We start from the raw sequence: 18,892 nt of genomic DNA on the forward strand, positions 1-18,892 counted from the left end.
TTTCAAGTATTTTTTCATTTCCACTGTATTAAATCAACCATATTTCCTTGTCCTCATAGTACTCCTCTTTATACACCATTTGTCTTAAATGTGTAAGCAGGGCTTAAGGTGTTGTGTGTTAAATATTGTTCATTGATACAGTCTTCTGGTGGTATCCTCAACTCATCTGCATTTGCCCATGATGTTGACCTCCTGCTTCATGTGATGAGTTTGTAAATGAATGCATGACCTCCTTTCTAGGATAAGTATGGATCCTGCTTCCTATCAATAGATTGACCAGAAACCTATATTAGTAGTTAATGTGTCCCTAGATATAAGGTTACTTAAAATGTATCCGTAGCTTACACTATAGCAAATATACACTTGCTTGAATGTTTCTGTATATGTGTTTAATGTTGACTGCTTATGGTGCCCTAAAAAAGAGACTCATAAGCGGGTGTCATTGTGCAGGCAAAGTCAGCACACAGGACCAAAGCATTGTTTTGTTTGTTTCTTATGTATATGTGCTTTTTTCATTCCATGTTAAGCTCCTATCTTCATTGTCAATGGGCAACTGTGGAAGAGCTGGAAAAGGACAAACGAATTCATCAAAAGATCAAACGATTCAAGGCAAAACAGGGTCAGAACAAGTTCCTCTCAGAGGTATCTACTATTTCAAAACTGGTTTACTAATTATTTCATGTTAATAAGCCATGTGATCTTTATGAACAAATATTGGCAGTATCCTAAGCTTTGATGCTTAAAATCTTCTCCTGTAAAATTATACATCTGTTCTGGTTAAAAAGCACATGTATGTTCTTAGCATATAACTAGTTCACAAATTGCATGTTTGTTGAAACATATTCCCCCTCTTTCACTGTCCTGCGAGTTGTTTTGTTTTGTTCTCCCTTCATTCACGTGTCCCTTTGGTTTTTGCGAGATCTACATTTTCAATGCTCTTACCTCCAGCAGGAGAATTGTATCAAACTGTAAGTGAAACTTTGGGCGCATAAAGTGCAATTTAATTCTGGCCATAGTGGTAAACCGCTAGGAATATAAAACCATGGGGAAGATAAGCGTAAAATGAAGACCCCCTTTCAAGAATATGACTGTGGGAAATGTGTGTTGTACTAATACTGGTAGCATTAATTGTTGAGTCGGTATGGAGGCAGCTAAGTTCGCAGCTTGGCAACGCGAAATTGCCCACTTCACCCTGAACTAATATTCAATTAATGATCCTCCTCGCTTGCACATAAGAGCTGGAATGGTACATTTTGTTACTAGGTTTCTCTACAAATTGCGTCAGCCCTATCACACTATTCCTCAACCCACCCCCGTTTTCTCCCTTGTCTTTCTTTTGTATAGGCTACTACAGTTTTTATTCAACATCATGTAATCACCCTTCTTTGTTGACATTGCTGCTTTTTTGTCAGTTTGTTGGCAAAAATATTTCTCTCTGACCTTTGTTTTACACGAGTAGAACAGCAAGTAGTGAATAGTCGCTCCCAGACGTCTTATTTTCTGCTATTGGCATTTGCCCTTTAATTGTTTTGCATTACATTAACCACTTGGGTGCTCAAGACCGCCCCCGGCCGTCCTATGTCACGCTGGGCATGTGCTTAGGACGGCTCCTGGCCATCCGAACGCCACTGATTCCCCAGCGTGGCGCGTATTCCGCGCCTGCGCTGGAGAATTAATTAGTGGGTGGAGTTTGGATGGCCCCTGGCCGTCCTGCGCACACGCCCAGCGTGACGTAGGCTGTCCGGGGCCGTCCTGAACACGCAAGGGGTTACACCCCCTATTTACACCCCACACCGTGGCGAAAGTCGCGCCGCTGGGAAGGGGTTCTGTGACAATTTGCTACTTCTGTGGTCCTCTTTACAAGTGGTACAGGAACACAGCATCAACATTTCAGCACCTGGGAGTACAGACACTAAGGTTGCCCTTGAAATTTTTTTAACTATTACTAATTTGTAGTCTTTGTTTTAACACTGGCATTTTGCAAGCTTTGAGTAGGTGAGCTGCATTATACCATTGTTACTTTTAATTCCTGTTGGGCCCAGTAGCAGGTGGTACCAGTTGCCTGGGGATCACGATGAGTGGGTGTATGTCTTTCTGCCTTACATAAAGCTTTCCTTAGTTTCTCCCAAGGTGACCCCTCTGCTCTTTGTCAGCCTGTTTTAGAAACCTTGTTGATTATGTTGTCAAGGAAATCACGGTAAATATCCAGGCTGATGATACCTAGTTCAATTCCAGCCTGTCTGAATGCGTTAGTCCAGAATAACCCCTACTTCCTTCTTGCATTGCAGGACATTCTATATCAACTGCAGGTTCATCTAACTTGTCAAACTAGTCCTACATGAAATTAACCACTCATTTTATGCGCCAGATTGCTTTTGGTCGAGATTGGTACATTTCACTTTACATTCTAGCTATTTTGTCAGATTTTCCTGCAACATTTTCGTGGTTTTAGTTGCCATCTCCTTCCCGTGTAAACTGTAATCTATCCAAAATAATCAGTTTAGTTCTGCGTTCTTGCTCTTACCTCTGTAGAAGATATTGTACTTCTACAGCCTGACATCTTCCAAACATTTGTAAACAGTACATTTTCGTAAATGCCCTGTGTGTTTTTGCTTTCATCTTTTAATGAAGCCTCTCTAAAGGTTTGGCTTTTTTAATGATTTACTCGTGCTTACTTTCTACTTTAACATTGTTCTCCATTCGCTGGCCTTCCTTACGGTCCTGATATCTTTTGGCTCAGTTTTTATATTTTTTTATATACTTTTTTCAACTGTTTTCAACTTCTTTTTATTTTCTTGTGAGTGAAACCTTTCATTAGCGAAGTGATAAGTCACTTATATTGCTTTGTGATTCTAGGATGTGTATAAGGGGAAATGCTTCCTGCTGACTTATTTCAATAAAACACAATTTTTTTGAGCACAGAAGGATTGGTTCATGTCCAGTGGTCATGCAATTTTTGCATAATAACAGCATTACAGAGTTCTCAACACTACTGGTTATGAAGACCGCTAAGTAATCGTGACGTTCTTTGGAGAAGCACTCACAGCTCACCTCAAGGCAGCCGATTAGGTCATCACTCAAAGATCTCGTTTTTGCTTGAGTCACTCAAAACTGAGCAGACACACAAAAAATAGAAAGCAACACAATTGTCTACTCAGTTCACAATCCTTTACAAAGTTACCATTTTTTAAACTATTCTTGAGGAAGCTGTCTCCATCCACTTGCAAGATCTAGTCAACAAGCATCACATCCTACCTCGCCACCAATCGGGTTTCAGGTCACAGTTAAGCACTTGAACAATGAATATCCAGCTCCTGGATCACTAGCACTATTGCCAAAATCTACAGTGCCAGAATGTTCCTGCACTGATGCCTTCGATACAGACCATCAGACTCTTGACAATGCATAGGGTTCATGGTCAATGTACTTTATTGGGTAATCGCATATCTCTCGTAGCGTCATGAGCTTGTACAGATTGGCACTTTAAATCTCAAAAGCTACTTGATCTAGGATGCCCATTTAGACGACCTAGAATCAGCTGCAGCGATTAGTCCTCCGCATCTAGAAATTTCTAATATAGATTTAGCCATTGCATGTATGAAGATGATCATGGACTGTAAATGAGTTAGACCTAGATTCATTTTATGCATACATAGGTGGATATCCTGTAAATATGCCTTGTGTCCAGCCCTTCTTTACCATCATTGGTCATTCTACTCTACATTCTACTCTTTGACTTCAGCATGGCTGATGGTGTCGATCAACAATTGCTGGTGATGCAGAATTGAATCTCCTTTGCCAGCACCAAAGAATGACTGAAGTCGTGCCTTTCTGACCTGTAGAACTGAATATCAAAGATTTGCCTAGAAAAAAGAATACCTTCTCTTTGCACACAATAATTGGTAAGCTTAAACTGTTATCTTCTATGCAGCTGGGCAAATTTGTGAGTCGGCTCACTGTAAAAACAAGATCGCTTGAGTTCACGCTTGCTTAATTGCCTCTTGTGCGAAGACACACATTGCCAACAAAAGATAGCATTATCTCAGTTTTCCCTTTTGTTGAAATCAGAGTCCTACTTCTTTGAAAGATATGTCAGAGCGGCCATTAGACACCTGAACCTCTCCCACAGGGAATTCACCCCTGTCTCTACACTGCCGCCTTCATAGACTGCTGTATATGCCGCTGCCAGATGTATTAAACGAATGAACATTTTTACCACCTAACATTGGTTGCCTCTCCCCAAATCTATATTCGATCACCTGCTGATCCACTTAAAAAGAAAAGCAAATTGGTGACCAGCATACTAAGCAAAATATTGCCTTTGGGCAGCCAGCATGACAGTGAAGGATTGTTTGACCAAGGGAGGCTACCTATCCTCTGGTTATAAAAGGTAGGAAATGCAGACCATGAATGGCCTAGGAGTTAAGTACTTTTGGAAGAAGTAGGTGTTCAGGTGTTTGCCGAATGGTAGGAAATTGGTTTACTGGCAGAAAATTAATGGTAGAGCTTTCCTGATAGTTGTGCTTTGTTAATGTGTTGTACTTTATGTAGGTCTAACGATTTTATGGAAATATTTCTAATATTGCTTTTTTCTTTCTGGTCCTGGCTGTAAATTATGGATTGTGAAAAACCAGTTTTGCTGCGTGAATCTTTCTGGATTCACTATGCTGTGCATCATTCCGCAATCTAGTGGTTGGGTAATTATTCATAAGCAAACACAAGAAGATGATGGACGGAGTGATGAAACTTTTCAAACACTCACCCCCAGATCTGGGTTGAATCCATCATCATTCTTTAGCTCACTTTGCCACCCCAGTTCAGACACAGCTATATGCAAATCAGTCTTAAGCCTGAACTGCCAAGCCATTTTTTCCCTGGACCGGAAACAAGCATCCTGGGACCGGTTTCGGGCTAACAGCCCTCTTCAGCCAGGCTAGTTTGAATCCAGTGGCAAAGGGAGCAAGGGACCCACGTCTGGGCATACCCTGCCAACTTATTTCACCATCTATTGTTTGGGACCGGAATTGTAGTCTTTTATTGTTTTTTTGTTGTGGCCCAGGTGGGTGTAGACATACCTCCATTTGGTTGCCATCAGTTGATCAATTGTGTGGTTGTTTGGTTCTCCCCTGTAGCGTTACCAGGGGCTGCGAGCTATTCAGGAGCTGTAGTATTTCTCTGCCGCTTATTTGCACTTTTTATAACGACCTCCTCGCTCATTGCTTATTTTAAATACTGCTTATTTGCACTGTGTGTTTGCCCAGACTAGAATTATTAGGCACTCTGACACCGTCCTTACCCGATATTCTGCCCCGCACAGCCGATTTGGAGCTGGTGCGAGGGTCGGGTGGACGCCATTTTCCGGGAAGACTGGGTTGGCGCTCTAGTTGTGGCTGCCTCCCACCCTCCTCTACCTATAAGATGAGTCATTCCCCGACGGCGCAGCGGGCGTGCCAAAGGCAAGCCCGTCCGCGCCAGTCATCGCCAAGTCATCGCCTCTCGCCAGAATCCCTGGTTCTGACCCTATGGGAGACCGAGTGTATGATGCTCAGACACTACGCTCATTGAATAACGGCCAGATTTGTGATAACTCGCCGACTTGTGTTGGGGATTCGAGCTTTGCTTGTGATTCATGCTGTTTTGCCCTACCTCGGCCCGGCTTGGTTGGACAGAGAGCGGGGGCAGATAAGCTTACTCAGCTGACCGTCCTGCAGCTGAATGTGAGGTCCCTCGCCAAGCATTATTTAGATATTCAGGCACTCCTGCTTGAGGAAACACCTGATGTTCTTTTTGTTTGCGGGACCTTGTTACATGACGCTGATACTAGCCTGCCCAACCTCACTCTCCCTGATGGCTATTTGATCAAACTAATTAATAGAGAGACACGAGGTGGTGGGATCGCTGTTATTTTCAAGGAGCAATATACCTGCTCCTTTATTAGAGCTGACATCTGTGACTGCGAATGTGCCAGATTCCAGATAGCTTTTAGTCCGCAGTTTACGTTCTCTGGACTTTATATTTATCGGCCCCCGGGACCTGCCTCAAAGTTCATTCAATCTTTACTAGAGGTAGCGAGTTCCCTAGTAATAGGACCGTCCAATTTTACTGTCCTAGGAGACTTAAATCTCCATTTTGACCAGAATCATGACAATACCATCAGGAATCTTTTTTTTATTTTTTTTGTATTTTTTTTTTATTCAAGAAACCTTTATTAGCATCAAATTCAGTGTCGGTACAAATGCATTGGCAAGCATAAATTACGTGGCTACCTGGAGCACAACTAGCCCTCAATCAAAAGATGGTACACAGCCATGTTAACCGGCATCCCGGGGGCCTGGTGGCGATATGCAAGGGTCACGACTCAGCATCATGGATATGAGCTCCCCAACTAAGGCAGCACTCTACGCAGCACGACAACTGATTACACATTGGTAACAACTCAAAGGAAAGGTCTCTTGCTGTGTTAGGTCAACAGTGGAACAAGAACGTCCAGAACCCCCCCCTAACCCCAACCCCAAACTCTACCCACCCACCCTTGTGTGTTCCGTGGAGCGTCAGGTCTGTCCACACTAGGATAAACGTGATGTGTGAAAACCATGTCCCGTACTACCCCCCAAGTGTCCAACCCTGAAGTGACTCTCCTTGCTAAATCCACTCATGCAAGTAACTACGTGTATGTCCCAGCGCCCCCCCGTTGACCACCTCACTCCCTTTCCCAAAGGGAATCCTCCGTCTGTCCAGCCCTTTACTCTGAAACTTGGTCCTGGAGATCCACCACCTCAGACGTGTCAGAACTACCTTCCTCCCCCTCCCGCAAATATTCCTTATATAGGTCCCAGAAGTTTTTTGGTCTACTTCTAGGTGGCAACAACTCACTATACAGCTCAGTTTGGGTACAGCAAAACCGCAGATCCCTCTTCCATCTGGCTACGGTGGGCAGCGGTCCGCGCATCCAGCAGGATGCCACTACTCTCCTGGCAATCAATAACGCCAGTCGGCGAAGGGATGGCGGGAGTGGCTTAGAAAAGCCTAGTAGCGCCAGTGCCGGTGACCTGGGGAGCGTTACGCCTAGTATCTGATCAAGCTCCGCAAACACCTCATTCCAGAATGCTTGCACGCCGGGGCAGAGCCACGCCATGTGTAAAAAGTCGGCAACCGGAGTGCGGCAGCGTTCACATTCCGCCGAGGGTCGTAGGCCATAGCGGTGCAGTCGCTCTGGAGTATAGTACACCCTTTGGAGATACTTAAAATGCACCAGCCTGTGCCTGCCATTAAGCGAGATCTTACGGGTGCTGGAGCAGCAGTATCGCCACATGCCATCATCTATGGGCGATTGTAGATCCTCCTGCCATGCCTCTCTGGCTTTGGATGGTGTTAGTCTCTGGTGTGGCACACCTAACTTGTTGACAGATGAGAGAAGTTTAGCCGGAGATTTAGTTTTAATAATATAGGACAGTTCTGGGATCTCCTCAGGTTCCTTCATATCCAGGCCGATTTCCTCCCGATAAGCCGAGCGCAGTCTGTGGAACTGGAATTGCTGAAGCAGTGTGGGGCTCGCAGTCTGCTGATCTAGCTGACCCCAGGTTTTAAGTGTGCCCTCCGCAAATAGGTCCTCCATTTTCTCCAAGCCCAAAGAGCGAAGGGATTCTACCACTCCCTTCTCCCTCAGGGGTCTCAACCACAATGCCCATCCGATCGGCATCAGGGGTGAATATAACCTATCACAGTCGCGGGCACGCACCAGAGCATGCCATGCGTGGTTAGTCGCCTTAAGGGAGTCAAGACGCCCGACCGATCGATCCAATGGGAGGCCGATCGTTGCCGGAAGAGGGAGCGGGTCTGCAAAGAGTCGCTCCAGGAGCAAGTGCGGCGTACGCGCGTCCCCGTGAACCCAAGAGTGCAAGTGGGCTGCCTGCGCGACACGGTAGTAACGTTCCATGTCTGGGGCCCCCAGGCCCCCCATTTCGCAGGGGAGAATCAATGTCGCCCACCGTATTCTGGGCTGCTTGCCGGCCCAGGCCAGCCGAATGAGGACCTGCTTGAGCTGTTTAAAGAAAGCTCTCGAGAGCACCACTGGTAGATTCGTGAACAGAAACAGAAACCGGGGTAGAATAATCATCTTCATAATGGCAATTCTGCCCAATAGGGACAGCGGGAGCCTGCACCAAGTATCCACGTCCTCAACTAGCTTGGCATAGGCCACGCCGTAGTTATCCCGGACAAGGATTTCCGGGTCAGTGTGCAGTTGTATGCCCAGGTATCGTACCGAGTCCGTAGTCCACCGCAGTGGGTACTCCATAGTGAAGGGTTGTGTCACAGGAGTGAGGGGGAATGCGATAGACTTGTCCCAGTTTACGCGCAGCCCCGAGAGTGAGCCAAAGCGGACCACCTCCCGGAGGACTGATGTCAGGTTAGACTCTGGGTCTCGTACGTACAGCAAGGTGTCATCAGCGTACGTGGATATACCTATCTTATAGGTGGGGAAGCTGATCCCCTCCAGACTGTGGTACTCCCGGATAGCGCAAGCCAATGGCTCCGCGACCAGCGCATAAAGAAGCGGCGATAGGGGGCAGCCTTGCCGCGTCCCTCTACCGATATGTATCGACGCCGTCACTCTATCCCCCAGTCTTAGTCTGGCCGCTGGTCGGTGATACAGCGCTCCAATCCTCTGCAAAAATGGTTCGCCCAGGCCCAATTTCCGAAGTACCCGGATCATAAACGGCCATTCGACAGAGTTGAACGCTTTTTCTATATCCAGGAAAATCGCCAACGCGCTATTCTCCTGCCGCACATGCTGCATGGTGCCCAGGACCGTACGTATATTGTACGTCAGATTTCTACACGGGACGAACCCCGACTGTTCAGGGGCCCCCAGGTCCGGGACTAGGAGGGCTAGCCGATTGGCCAGCACCTTCGCGTATATTTTGGCATCTACATTTAGCAGACTAAGGGGTCTATACGAACTTCACATATTTAGCGGCTTCCCCGGTTTCGGAATGGTGACTAGCAACGCCTCCCGCATAGTGTGGGGCATTTCCCCATCCTCGCAGATCTCGTCGAAGAGGGTGACCAAGTGAGGGAGTAGAAGTCCTGAGAAGGCTTTGTAGAAGCCCACCGTGAGCCCGTCAGAGCCCGGTGCACTACCCGCTCTCATGCCTGCCAAGGCTTCCAGAATTTCGTCCTCGTGAAAGGGGGCCATAAGGAACTCCCTATCGGAATTTCGCAAGAAGGGCATTTCTATATGTCCTAGATAATCGTCAATGGCGTCCTCCGCCCCTTGGGATTTGGATCGGTAGAGGTCCGCATAATATTGACGAAAGGTCGTTAGAATTTGCTCCTCATCTGTGACCACATCCCCCTCCGGGGTGATCAGTTCGTCCACGATTAGAGGTTTGCGTGAACCCCGAACCATACGGGCCAGAAGGGCGCCCGGCCTGTCCCCTTCTCCATAGACACGGGCAGTGGCATATTTCCCCATGTATAGGACCTCCCTATCCGCCAGCTCCTGGTACTCTGCTAACACAGGGGCGAGCTCCGAATCAATGTCAGAACCAGGGTCTCTGAGCTGTTTAGTCTCTAAGTCTGCCAATGTGGCCTCCATCGAGGTTAACTCTCGCCTAATAGTGCGTAGTGTACTGGAGTGTTTGGACATGGCCATGCCTCTAATGAAAACTTTAAACGACTCCCACACCGTGGAAAAGTGGTCTACTGAACCCAGATTCGTAGCAAAGAATCCCTCGATATCCTCCGCCAGTCCGCTCCTAAACACCTCATCCAACAGGGCAAAGGGGGGAAACCTCCAAGTAAATGCTGGAATACCCCTCCGGGCTGTAGCGATATGAATTAGTACAGGAGAGTGGTCAGAGAGGGTGCGTGGTAGCACCTCGCATCTGCCAATACTACGCTGAACCGAAGACGTCGCCAACCAGTAGTCTATACGAGTGTGGACATTATGGAAGGCCGAGTAGTGTGTGAAGCCTCCGATTGTGGGGTGCTTCTCCCTCCAAACATCAACCAAGTCAAGTTTGATTAAAACGGCTCTCATATAGACAGCAGAAGCCACCGGCCTCCGGGCAGGGCCTGTGGAGCGGTCTTTCTCGGGGTCAAAAACAAAGTGGAAGTCACCCCCCCATAACATCCCAGGTTGTGTGTGCTTCCTACATAGTGCGGACAGGGCAACATAGAAGTCAGGATTGTCATAATTAGGGCCGTATACATTAACAACTAGAAGGTCCAGTCCCTTACCCACACATCTGGCTAAGGCATACCGCCCCTCAGTGTCCATCGCCACCGGGATCAATTTCAGTTGCGAGGGCGGGCTAACCCAGATCAGCACCCCCCGGGAGTGTGTTGTGAAGCCAGACGCCACTATGTGTCCCGCCAATCCCCGCGTCTGTAACATCTTACTGTGAAAAGGCAAGTGGGTTTCCTGTAGAAGGGCTAGGTCAACCCTGTGACGGTGCAGGTAACTAAGGACTTTCCTCAACTTGCGGTGATCATTTAGGCCCCGTACATTCCATGTCAACATTTTAATATTGTGTGGGGCGCGGGTGGGATCAGTCAAGGCGGCATTCGACATTGCAATCGTGACTGATCCATCGGTAGTCTAAAGATAGCTTGAGTAGTGTTCCCCTGAGCAGGGGCACCCACCGGGAGCACCGGAGAGGCAGCAAAACACAGCGTCACACATTGCCCCTCCCTGGGGCTCAGACACCACAATCCATGAGCAACCCCACAACTTTGAACACACAAGTACCCTCCCCTTGCACCACCCTTACTCAACACACATAACAGCCCCAACAGGCGAACTAGAAGACTGCCTCCCACCCACCCACAGCCGACCATCCCCAACCAGGTCAGTCAGGTCCCTTCACCCCCCAACCTCCCCCCCTTGCTCTACAATGAATTCTACAAAACCCCAAAAAGCCCCCAAGGGGGCCAAAAGCCAAAAGCGTAAGGGCAGAGGAACCTAGCCGGCCAACGGCTCAGCAGGAATACCAAGGCTTGTGACCTCTTGCGTGCTCCCACCCCGCCCCCCGGCCAATGGCAGTCGACCCTGCCAGCTCTAGTCCTCTCAGTCAGATAATGTCAGATCCTCATGTGGAGGAGCCTACCCTCAGCCGGTTGAGTATCTCTCCGCCATACCACAACACATACAGACCACCCCGGTAGTAACCAGATAGATCTCACCCCAGATGCCTGCCACAGTGGGCCCACTCCGATCGTGTCCCAGGCCTCGAGCAGCTCAGCTCCATCAGTCCCGCAACATATCCCACATGTCCGGCTACTCCTGTTCCTCCAATGGGGACGAGGCATCCATGTCAACCCGCTGACTCCTCTGATTATTGCGGTTGTCCTTCTCCCATTCCTTTAAGGATTTCTTGAGTTCCGCGGGATCGGTGAAAAAGTGAGAGTGGCCTTGCCTGTTGATGCGAAGCCTCGCAGGATACAGCATGGCGTAGTCAAGCCCCAGGTCTTTCAGCTGCTTCTTGTAGGGGGCAAAACGCTTCCTTTCCTCCTGCACCCTCGCCGTGAAGTCCGGGAAGAGGGAGATGTTCATGCCCTCGAACTGTAACTTTCCCTTCTCTCTGGCCAGCCGCAGTGCCAAGTCTCTATCACGATAATTTAATAGCTTCGCTATGATTGGTCGTGGCGGGAGACCTGGTTGTGGTTTCGGCCCCAACGTGCGATGGGCCCTTTCTATAATGAACATAGGGGAGAAGACATCTTCCCCTAAAAGCGTCTGAAGGAGTTTCTCCACAAACAGCTCCATTTTACCGGTGCTAGTGGATTCCGCCACTCCCGTGATGCGTAGGTTGGATCTCCGCGAGCGCGCCTCCAAATCTTCTGTCTTATCCTGTATGACTTGGAGTAGTCGCCCAAACTGCCTGCGGTCCTTATCCCACTCCGTTTGCGCCTCTTCCGCCTCTGTAAGCCGTCGTTCCGCCATGTCCAGCCTCTCCGCGTGTTTGTCCACTCTCTCGGACATGCGGTCCATCCGATACGTCAGTGCATCAAGTTTGGTACTGATCTCTGACATGCTGCCTTGTAGGCCTTTCTCCATGGTCCCTAGCATGTCACGTATCTCCGAACATAGAGAGTTCTCGGATGTTGTAGGGCGTGGAGGGGTGGCTGGAGTCGCCCCCTCGGCCCCCTTCGTCAAACGACAGCTTGGACTGTGTCCTGTCACCTTTCCCCATGGTGGTTCTAGTGGACATACGGCTGTCAGGCCCAGAGATGCGCAGTCCACCACTCATGGTGTGTGGTCAGGTTCAGTAGGGAGTACAGCAGCGCGGGATCCCCCTGTCCAGTGTGGCATGCAACAGGGCTGTTACCCAAGATGGCGGCAGCTCGCTCCGGGATGCAGATATGGCCCTCCGCAGGAAACCACCTCTAACAGTGCCCCCAGTAGTCTCCGCGTTTGGTGGTCAGCTAGTTTGCCGCAGTGTTGGGGGAGCAGGTCACTCACAGCTCCTCCGGTGTCCCTTCTCTATGCGGTGCGTGGCGCCGGGATTCGGCGGGTGGTGCGTCTCGCCATTGGGGAAGCAAATGTCTACAAAGCCTCCCCCTAGTGCGTGTGCACTCCGTGCCTTCTCCCGCTGCCTCAGGAAATTATCGTTACCAGGCTGGAGCCGACCCGCTCCACTGTCCCACAGCACTGGCAACAAGTGAGTCGTCCGACCGGGCGCCCCTGCAGGTGGTCGGGACCCCCTCGGTCACTCACGCCGCACGCACTGTGACGCAACCCGGGCTGCCGTCCAGGACAGGTCGGGGATCGCGGCCTGGGTGTTTCCGCTCCGTCCGCCTCGGTGTCAAGGTTCGCCGCGTCGGATCTCCGTACGGCAAAGGGGCCGCCGACTGACAGGAGCCCCGTCCAAAGATCTGCCACTGATGTCGGTGCCGGCAGGGCAGTATCAGGATGGTTTTTCAGGATTTTAGCGGGTTGCCGGTGAGGAGCTCCGCACTCGCGCGTCTTACATGGACGCCGGCTAGCTCCGCCCCCCCATCAGGAATCTTTTAAGTGATTTAGCGGCCCTTCAATTGTAATCTTTTATACACACTCCCACACATGTATCGGGGCACATACTCGACCCTCTCTTTTCAAATATCTTGGAGCTTAGGGTGGACGTCCCTAAATCTATGGGTTGAACGGATCACTTCCTGATTAAAGCTACCATGCAGACCAGGGAACCTTTCAAAACCATGGGGTTGAACCGGGTCCTCAAAAGACCGTGGCACAAACTTAAATCTGACGGTCTCCAGTCTACATTGGGGATGTTTCCCGGTGGGGATGAGCCAGATGTCAACGCCGCTTATTCCATTTTCCAGGATTGGATTGTGAAGGGACTTGATGACCTCGTCCCTGCCAAATGGACCAAAGGGCGTAGGTCCGCATCCCACCCTTGGTATATTGATTCCCTTAGAGCCTTGAGGAAAGAGTGTAAGAGCTGAACGCCTATGGAGGTGTGAATATAGGGATGAGCATAAACTGCTGTACTTGGCCATGCTGAAACTTTATCATAAGGCCATCTGTTCCGTGCGTGCCGCTTTTTATGCTGAAGAAATTAAGGTCAACCCCAACCCCACCAAATGTCTGTTCAAACTTGTACAAGAGCTTCAAAATAGTAGAGCTCCATCTTCTAATGTCATCTCGGCACAGCAGTGTGAGGATCTGGCCACTTTCTTTGTAGAGAAGGTAAACACTATATATAGCTCCTTTCCGCAGCACTCTTCTGAGTCCTGTACTTTTACTAGCCTTAGTACTGAGGGAACGGTCCTGGCCTGTATCCCTGAGATTACTGCCGATGAATTGGCTATAATCTGCAAAAAAGTTAAATCCTGGCCCAGCAGATCCTATGCGGCCTGCCCAATTTTGTGTATTCCCTGATTTTTTTTTTCTGTTACCCCTTAGATCTCTTCTTAACCCGTCCTTTTCCACGGCAACAGTTCATGATGCTTGGAAACAGGCTTGGGTCTCCCCGATTATATAAAAAAAAAAAAAAAAAAAACGACGCTAGATCCATCCAAACCGGAGAATTTTAGGCCAATATCCCTTCTCCCTTGGGTGGCTAAACTCGCTGAAACCCATGCCAACTCTGTGCTTGAACAATTTGTGCACCAAAATAACATCCTGCACCCATCTCAAAATGGGTTCAGACCGGCCCATAGCACAGAATCTGCATTGTTGGCTACTATGGAATACCTCCGAGATCCTCGACGCCGGTCAGAGTGCAGCGCTGATCCTGCTTGGTCTCAGCGCTGCCTTTGACACGGTGTCGCACGGGATCCTGCTCTGCCGCCTGGAGGAATTCGGTATTAGGGGTCGTGCCCTAGAATGGTTCCGGTCATTCCTTCAGGACAAATCTTTTCGGGTTACTGCCCCTCCTTTCCTGTCCAAGTCTCACCATATCGGTCAGGGTGTCCCCCAGGGCTCAGCACTTAGCCCGTCCCTTTTTAATCTTTATGTGCAGCCACTTGCAGCGATTGCCAGAGAGTTGGGCTTGACGCTGGTATCATATGCTGATGATACTCAGCTGGTCGTCACACTCTCTGAGATTCCATCTGTCGCTGCTATAAGATTTAGGGACGGAATAGCTGCAGTTGCTCACTGGATGACCAACAACTGTCTCCAGCTGAATGCCGGTAAAACGGAGATTCTGCTGTTGGGGAAGAATACGGCCTTGTGGAACGAGCACTGGTGGCCTCCCTCTTTGGGTCTGATGCCTGTTCCTAAGGCTTCAGTGAAAAACTTGGGTGTCTGGATGGATTCCTCTCTGGGCCTCCAGACCCACACCAAGAGAGTGTCTGCGACTTGTGTAGGCCTGTTAAGGAGCCTCCGCCCCATCTTGGGTTTCTTTGAACCCGCTATGCGTCAGCTTGTGGTTCAAGCTATCATCTTGTCACGCTTAGACTATGCCAGCGTTTTACTGTTAGGTGCCAACAAAACTGAAGTAGCCCGTTTTCAGAGCGTTCAGAACTCGGCTGCAAGGACCCTGGTTGGTCTTCCCCGGAGATGCTCTGCCAGAACTAAGATTAAAAAATTGCACTGGCTCCCAGTGGAATCTCGTATTAAGGCACTTTGTCTGGCATTCAAAATTCTCAAGCTTCAGAGCCCGGCCATTTTGCGCCCTCTTTTGGCTCCTTATGTCCCGCAACGCAATCTACGCTCCCTTGGTCAACACCTTGCAATTGTCCCTAGGAGCAGGCTCTGCCGAATGGGTGGACGCTCTTTTCGGCTGCTGGGAGCCAGGCACTGGAATTCCCTTCCGGTTGCCATCCGCGGTATTGAGAATCTGCTTGCTTTTCGTAAAGCTGTGAAGACCTTTCTGTTCTCCTCTTCTTAGGGCTTCGTGCCCTGTTTGGCCACTCCATCTATACCACCTTTATTGATCGCTAGCGCCGGGACGCCTCTTTGCTGGGGCAGCTGTCGCGCTCATACAAACTAATAACATAACATCTTCAGATTATTTTTTCCGCCGTTGGGTCTGGATCGTTCCGAGTTTTGGAAGAGGAATTAAAGAAAATTTTAGAAAATCAATGAAAATCAAGTTTCCAGCTACACCGGACTACAGGTAAGTTAAGCGGGACGATGAGGGAGAGGGTTTTCGACCAAGATCTCGACGTCGACTGAGAATGCGCTCGCAGGGGGCTCCCTGAGCACAGGGATGGACAAAACACCGTTCAAGTTTTGCACAAATTGCCACCACAAGTACGCTCAGAAGGACCAGCATCCAGTCTGCAACCTCTGCCTGCCGCTCGACCACAGCAGCGAAGACTGCAACGCGTGCTTGTCGTTCACACCCAAGATCCTCTAAGTAAGGGAGAGGCGGAGAAGGGCGAACCACAACGTGCAGGGGCTACCTCCATCGCTCCGAGACTTGGGACTCTCCAGTGGAAAGGACAACATCGCCGTAGGACTGCACAATCGTCTAGGTCCAAAAGAAGACGTCGAAGGAGGTAAGGGAGTCGACCCCTAAACACTCGAGCGACACTTGAAAGGGTGAAGCTAAAGCCCCGAGCGACACTCATAGGAGTGAAGCGAAGTCCTCAAAGGGAGCATTGCGCCAAAACACTGGACGAAGGCAACACCAACCAAGAATAGTCAGCCGAGTGGATCCTTCAAAAAGGACTCCCAATCGGCAAAAGCCTTGTAAAAACCAAGATCGTTGAAGGTTGCCCTTGAAAAGGACACCTCGGCGCTGAGAAAAGAAGGGCCTACATCGACGGCCTCTAAGAGGCGCTCCAACCCTCGACTCCGAACATGCCGCCGAGATGGAGATGAAGAAGAGGAGGCTCGAGGCCGAAATGGCGAGCATCCTGCAGCGGAAGAGGGACTTGGACGAGAATATAAGCCAATACATCATCCCACCGAAACTCGTGCTCTAGGTCAGAAAAGACGACCACACCAAACCGCAGAAAACGCCTGAACCAGTCGAGGATCAGAAGGACAAAGTCTACTATTTCGAGGGCGAAGGTAACGAAGATCAGCAATCCTACCGGGACTCTACGTCCTCGGAGGCACAAGAGTGGCAAAATCTCCACGCCGAATCGCCAGAAGAAGGGGTAGACACTTACCCTTCGAGTCCCTCGTCGCCATATGGATCTACAATATGGTCCTCCAAAAGGCTGCACAGACATATGAAGTGAAAATGGAAGAGGAGAAGCCCAAGGCATGTTTTCTCCTGGAGACTATACTGCCTCGACAAACTAGTAGCCAATTCCTCCCCTGCTCCCTAGTGTCCTGGGTCAAGGAAGAGAAGCCTTTAAGGAACCAGCAGTATGCAAGGCTGTGACTCCAAGAACGGAGAAGAAGTATAAACATTCATCAAAGCACGCTGCATACATCCAAGGGTCAGTACCAGCCGACTCCATTATTGCAGCAACGGCTAGGAAGAGGGCCAATGTGCCCACTAATCCCGGACCACCTCCAGACAAGGAGAATAGGAGGGTGGATCTCACAGGGAGAAAGGTGGAGAGAAATGCGGCAATCCATTGGCGCATCGCAAACTCCAACACCCTGATCAACAGGCATGCATACCAACACTGGGAAGAAGTGGGGCAACTCCTAAAGCGTCTACCAGACCAGTACCAACAAAAAGCAGCTAACCTGGGAGAAGAGGGCAAAAGAATGCCGAACACATGCCTAAAATCGGCATTGGATGCTGCAGAAACATCTAGCAGACTGATGATGATAGGAGTGACCGAGCGAAGACCAACATGGCTCAATTTCTGGATTCAAGCCAGAGGGGGTCCTCATCGCTCGGGCGATAGCTGTCTATCCTATGTGTGTGGGGCCTGACTGTTTAGTCTCGGTGTGTGGCGGGGGGAAATTTTGCTGTGTTTCATCCGAGTCACATTCTTGGGGTGCGGGAGGGGTCGGGTCTTTGCAGTCCTACCTGCCTGTAGCCCCAGACTTCTACCTCTCGTTCTGCATTCTCGTCAGTGCGTACTGTTTTTAGGCGGCTTTCTTCCGCCATGCCCCATTCTCGTATGTCTGTTTGCTATTTGTCCAATCTTGGGGGGAGGGTTTGAGTCCAATGTATTGCAATGCATAGTTTTGCTAAAACTACACCTAGCAGTGCAAATTTACACCGTGTTAGTGTTCCTTTTTTGGGGGTCGGGAGTATCCCCAGCAGGCAATGTTTATTGGACGCTTCTATTTTGACAGCTGTAACAGTGCGTAACATCTGGATTACCTGACGCCAGTATCGCTGTAATTGGATACATGACCAAGTCATGCGCAGGAAAGTTGCTGGGTCTGTGCAGAGGGAAGGGCTTTCCGGGCTAAAACTGGCAAGCCTCTGAGGTGCCAGGTAAGTACGGTGTATGTAGTGAAATATAATCCGTTTAAACCTGGCATTTCGGGCACCTCCCGCACCTATGCAAATACTTTTTTCCATTCCTCTTCCGTAAGGGGAATCAGTAGGTCCCCAGACCATCAGCCTTTTATCAGAGATGTATCAACTGTGGGGTCTTCTTTAAAGGCCTTTAGTAGACCCCAGGTTGAGCAGCAATGCTAGTGTGTGTGACTGTCATCTCATCTGGAAAAGGCGGCCATAATTTGCGTACTGTGTACATTTTGCTGCATTGAATAAAATGACCTTCCGGAATTTGGTACCATATTCTCGCTTCACCAAATATCAGAAATGTCCCATTCGCATAGAAGTCCCCAGTTGTCGTACATATCCCCCCTCCTCCCCTCTCATACCATTTGGATACATCCATGACTGGTTGGATTTCATAGAACCCCTGCAACCATTGTAGAGGGAGTGAGCTTGTTGTATGGTGCCCTGCGAATAACAAGAGAGACCGTCTGCTCCCAGTCCACCGCCACATGTCGGATTATAAATGGACATGTACTGGGGACCCATGTGCCCATCATTGGTGTACCTTGGTAAGTCTGAGCCTCTCTGCTGGTCTGCTAGCAATGCTTTTTCCGTGTTGTCTCTCCATGAATCATTGTGCGGCATAATGTGATAAAATCAGTGAAATAGTAGTGCCTAAAATCAGGGAGTCCTTATCCCCCTAATTCCATTTCCAATTTAATTACATCTAAATTCACCCTGCTCCGGCTGTCGGCCCATACTAGCGATACCAGTAATTTATTTAATGTAGCAAACGTAGAGGTCAGGATGTGGCAGAATGTGTTTTGTAGTTCATAAAAGCACTGAGGTAGCATGATCATTCTGGCCAGTGCAACTCATTCCATAATGGAAAGGGGAAGTCTATTCCAAAAACAAATTGACTCCTTCAGGTTTGCGATGACTGCTCTTATGTTTAGTGCATATTGGTCTCTGACCTGTGTGTCACTTGCATGCCGAGATATCTGAAATGGTCAGTTTTCCAGCTGAACTCTACCTCAGGGAGGTCCCGTACTTCTTCCCGGGCTAAGGGG

General features: G+C 49.2%; 1 protein-coding gene across 2 annotated transcripts in view; it reads left to right on the plus strand.

The window, feature by feature from the left end:
• The window catches only part of CHD7 (chromodomain helicase DNA binding protein 7), a 794,978-nt gene that overhangs the window by 544,480 nt on the left and 231,606 nt on the right, over positions 1-18,892 (plus strand). For both annotated transcript variants that reach the window (XM_086965786.1, XM_086965787.1), the window contains exon 8: positions 528-642. In XM_086965786.1, coding sequence (XP_086821912.1) covers positions 528-642 — 115 coding nt within the window. The remainder of the gene's footprint in view (positions 1-527; positions 643-18,892) is intronic.

The sequence above is a fragment of the Lissotriton vulgaris genome, chromosome 4_1 (assembly GCF_964263255.1).
Source record: "Lissotriton vulgaris chromosome 4_1, aLisVul1.2, whole genome shotgun sequence".
In the NCBI taxonomy this organism is placed as follows: domain Eukaryota; kingdom Metazoa; phylum Chordata; class Amphibia; order Caudata; family Salamandridae; genus Lissotriton; species Lissotriton vulgaris.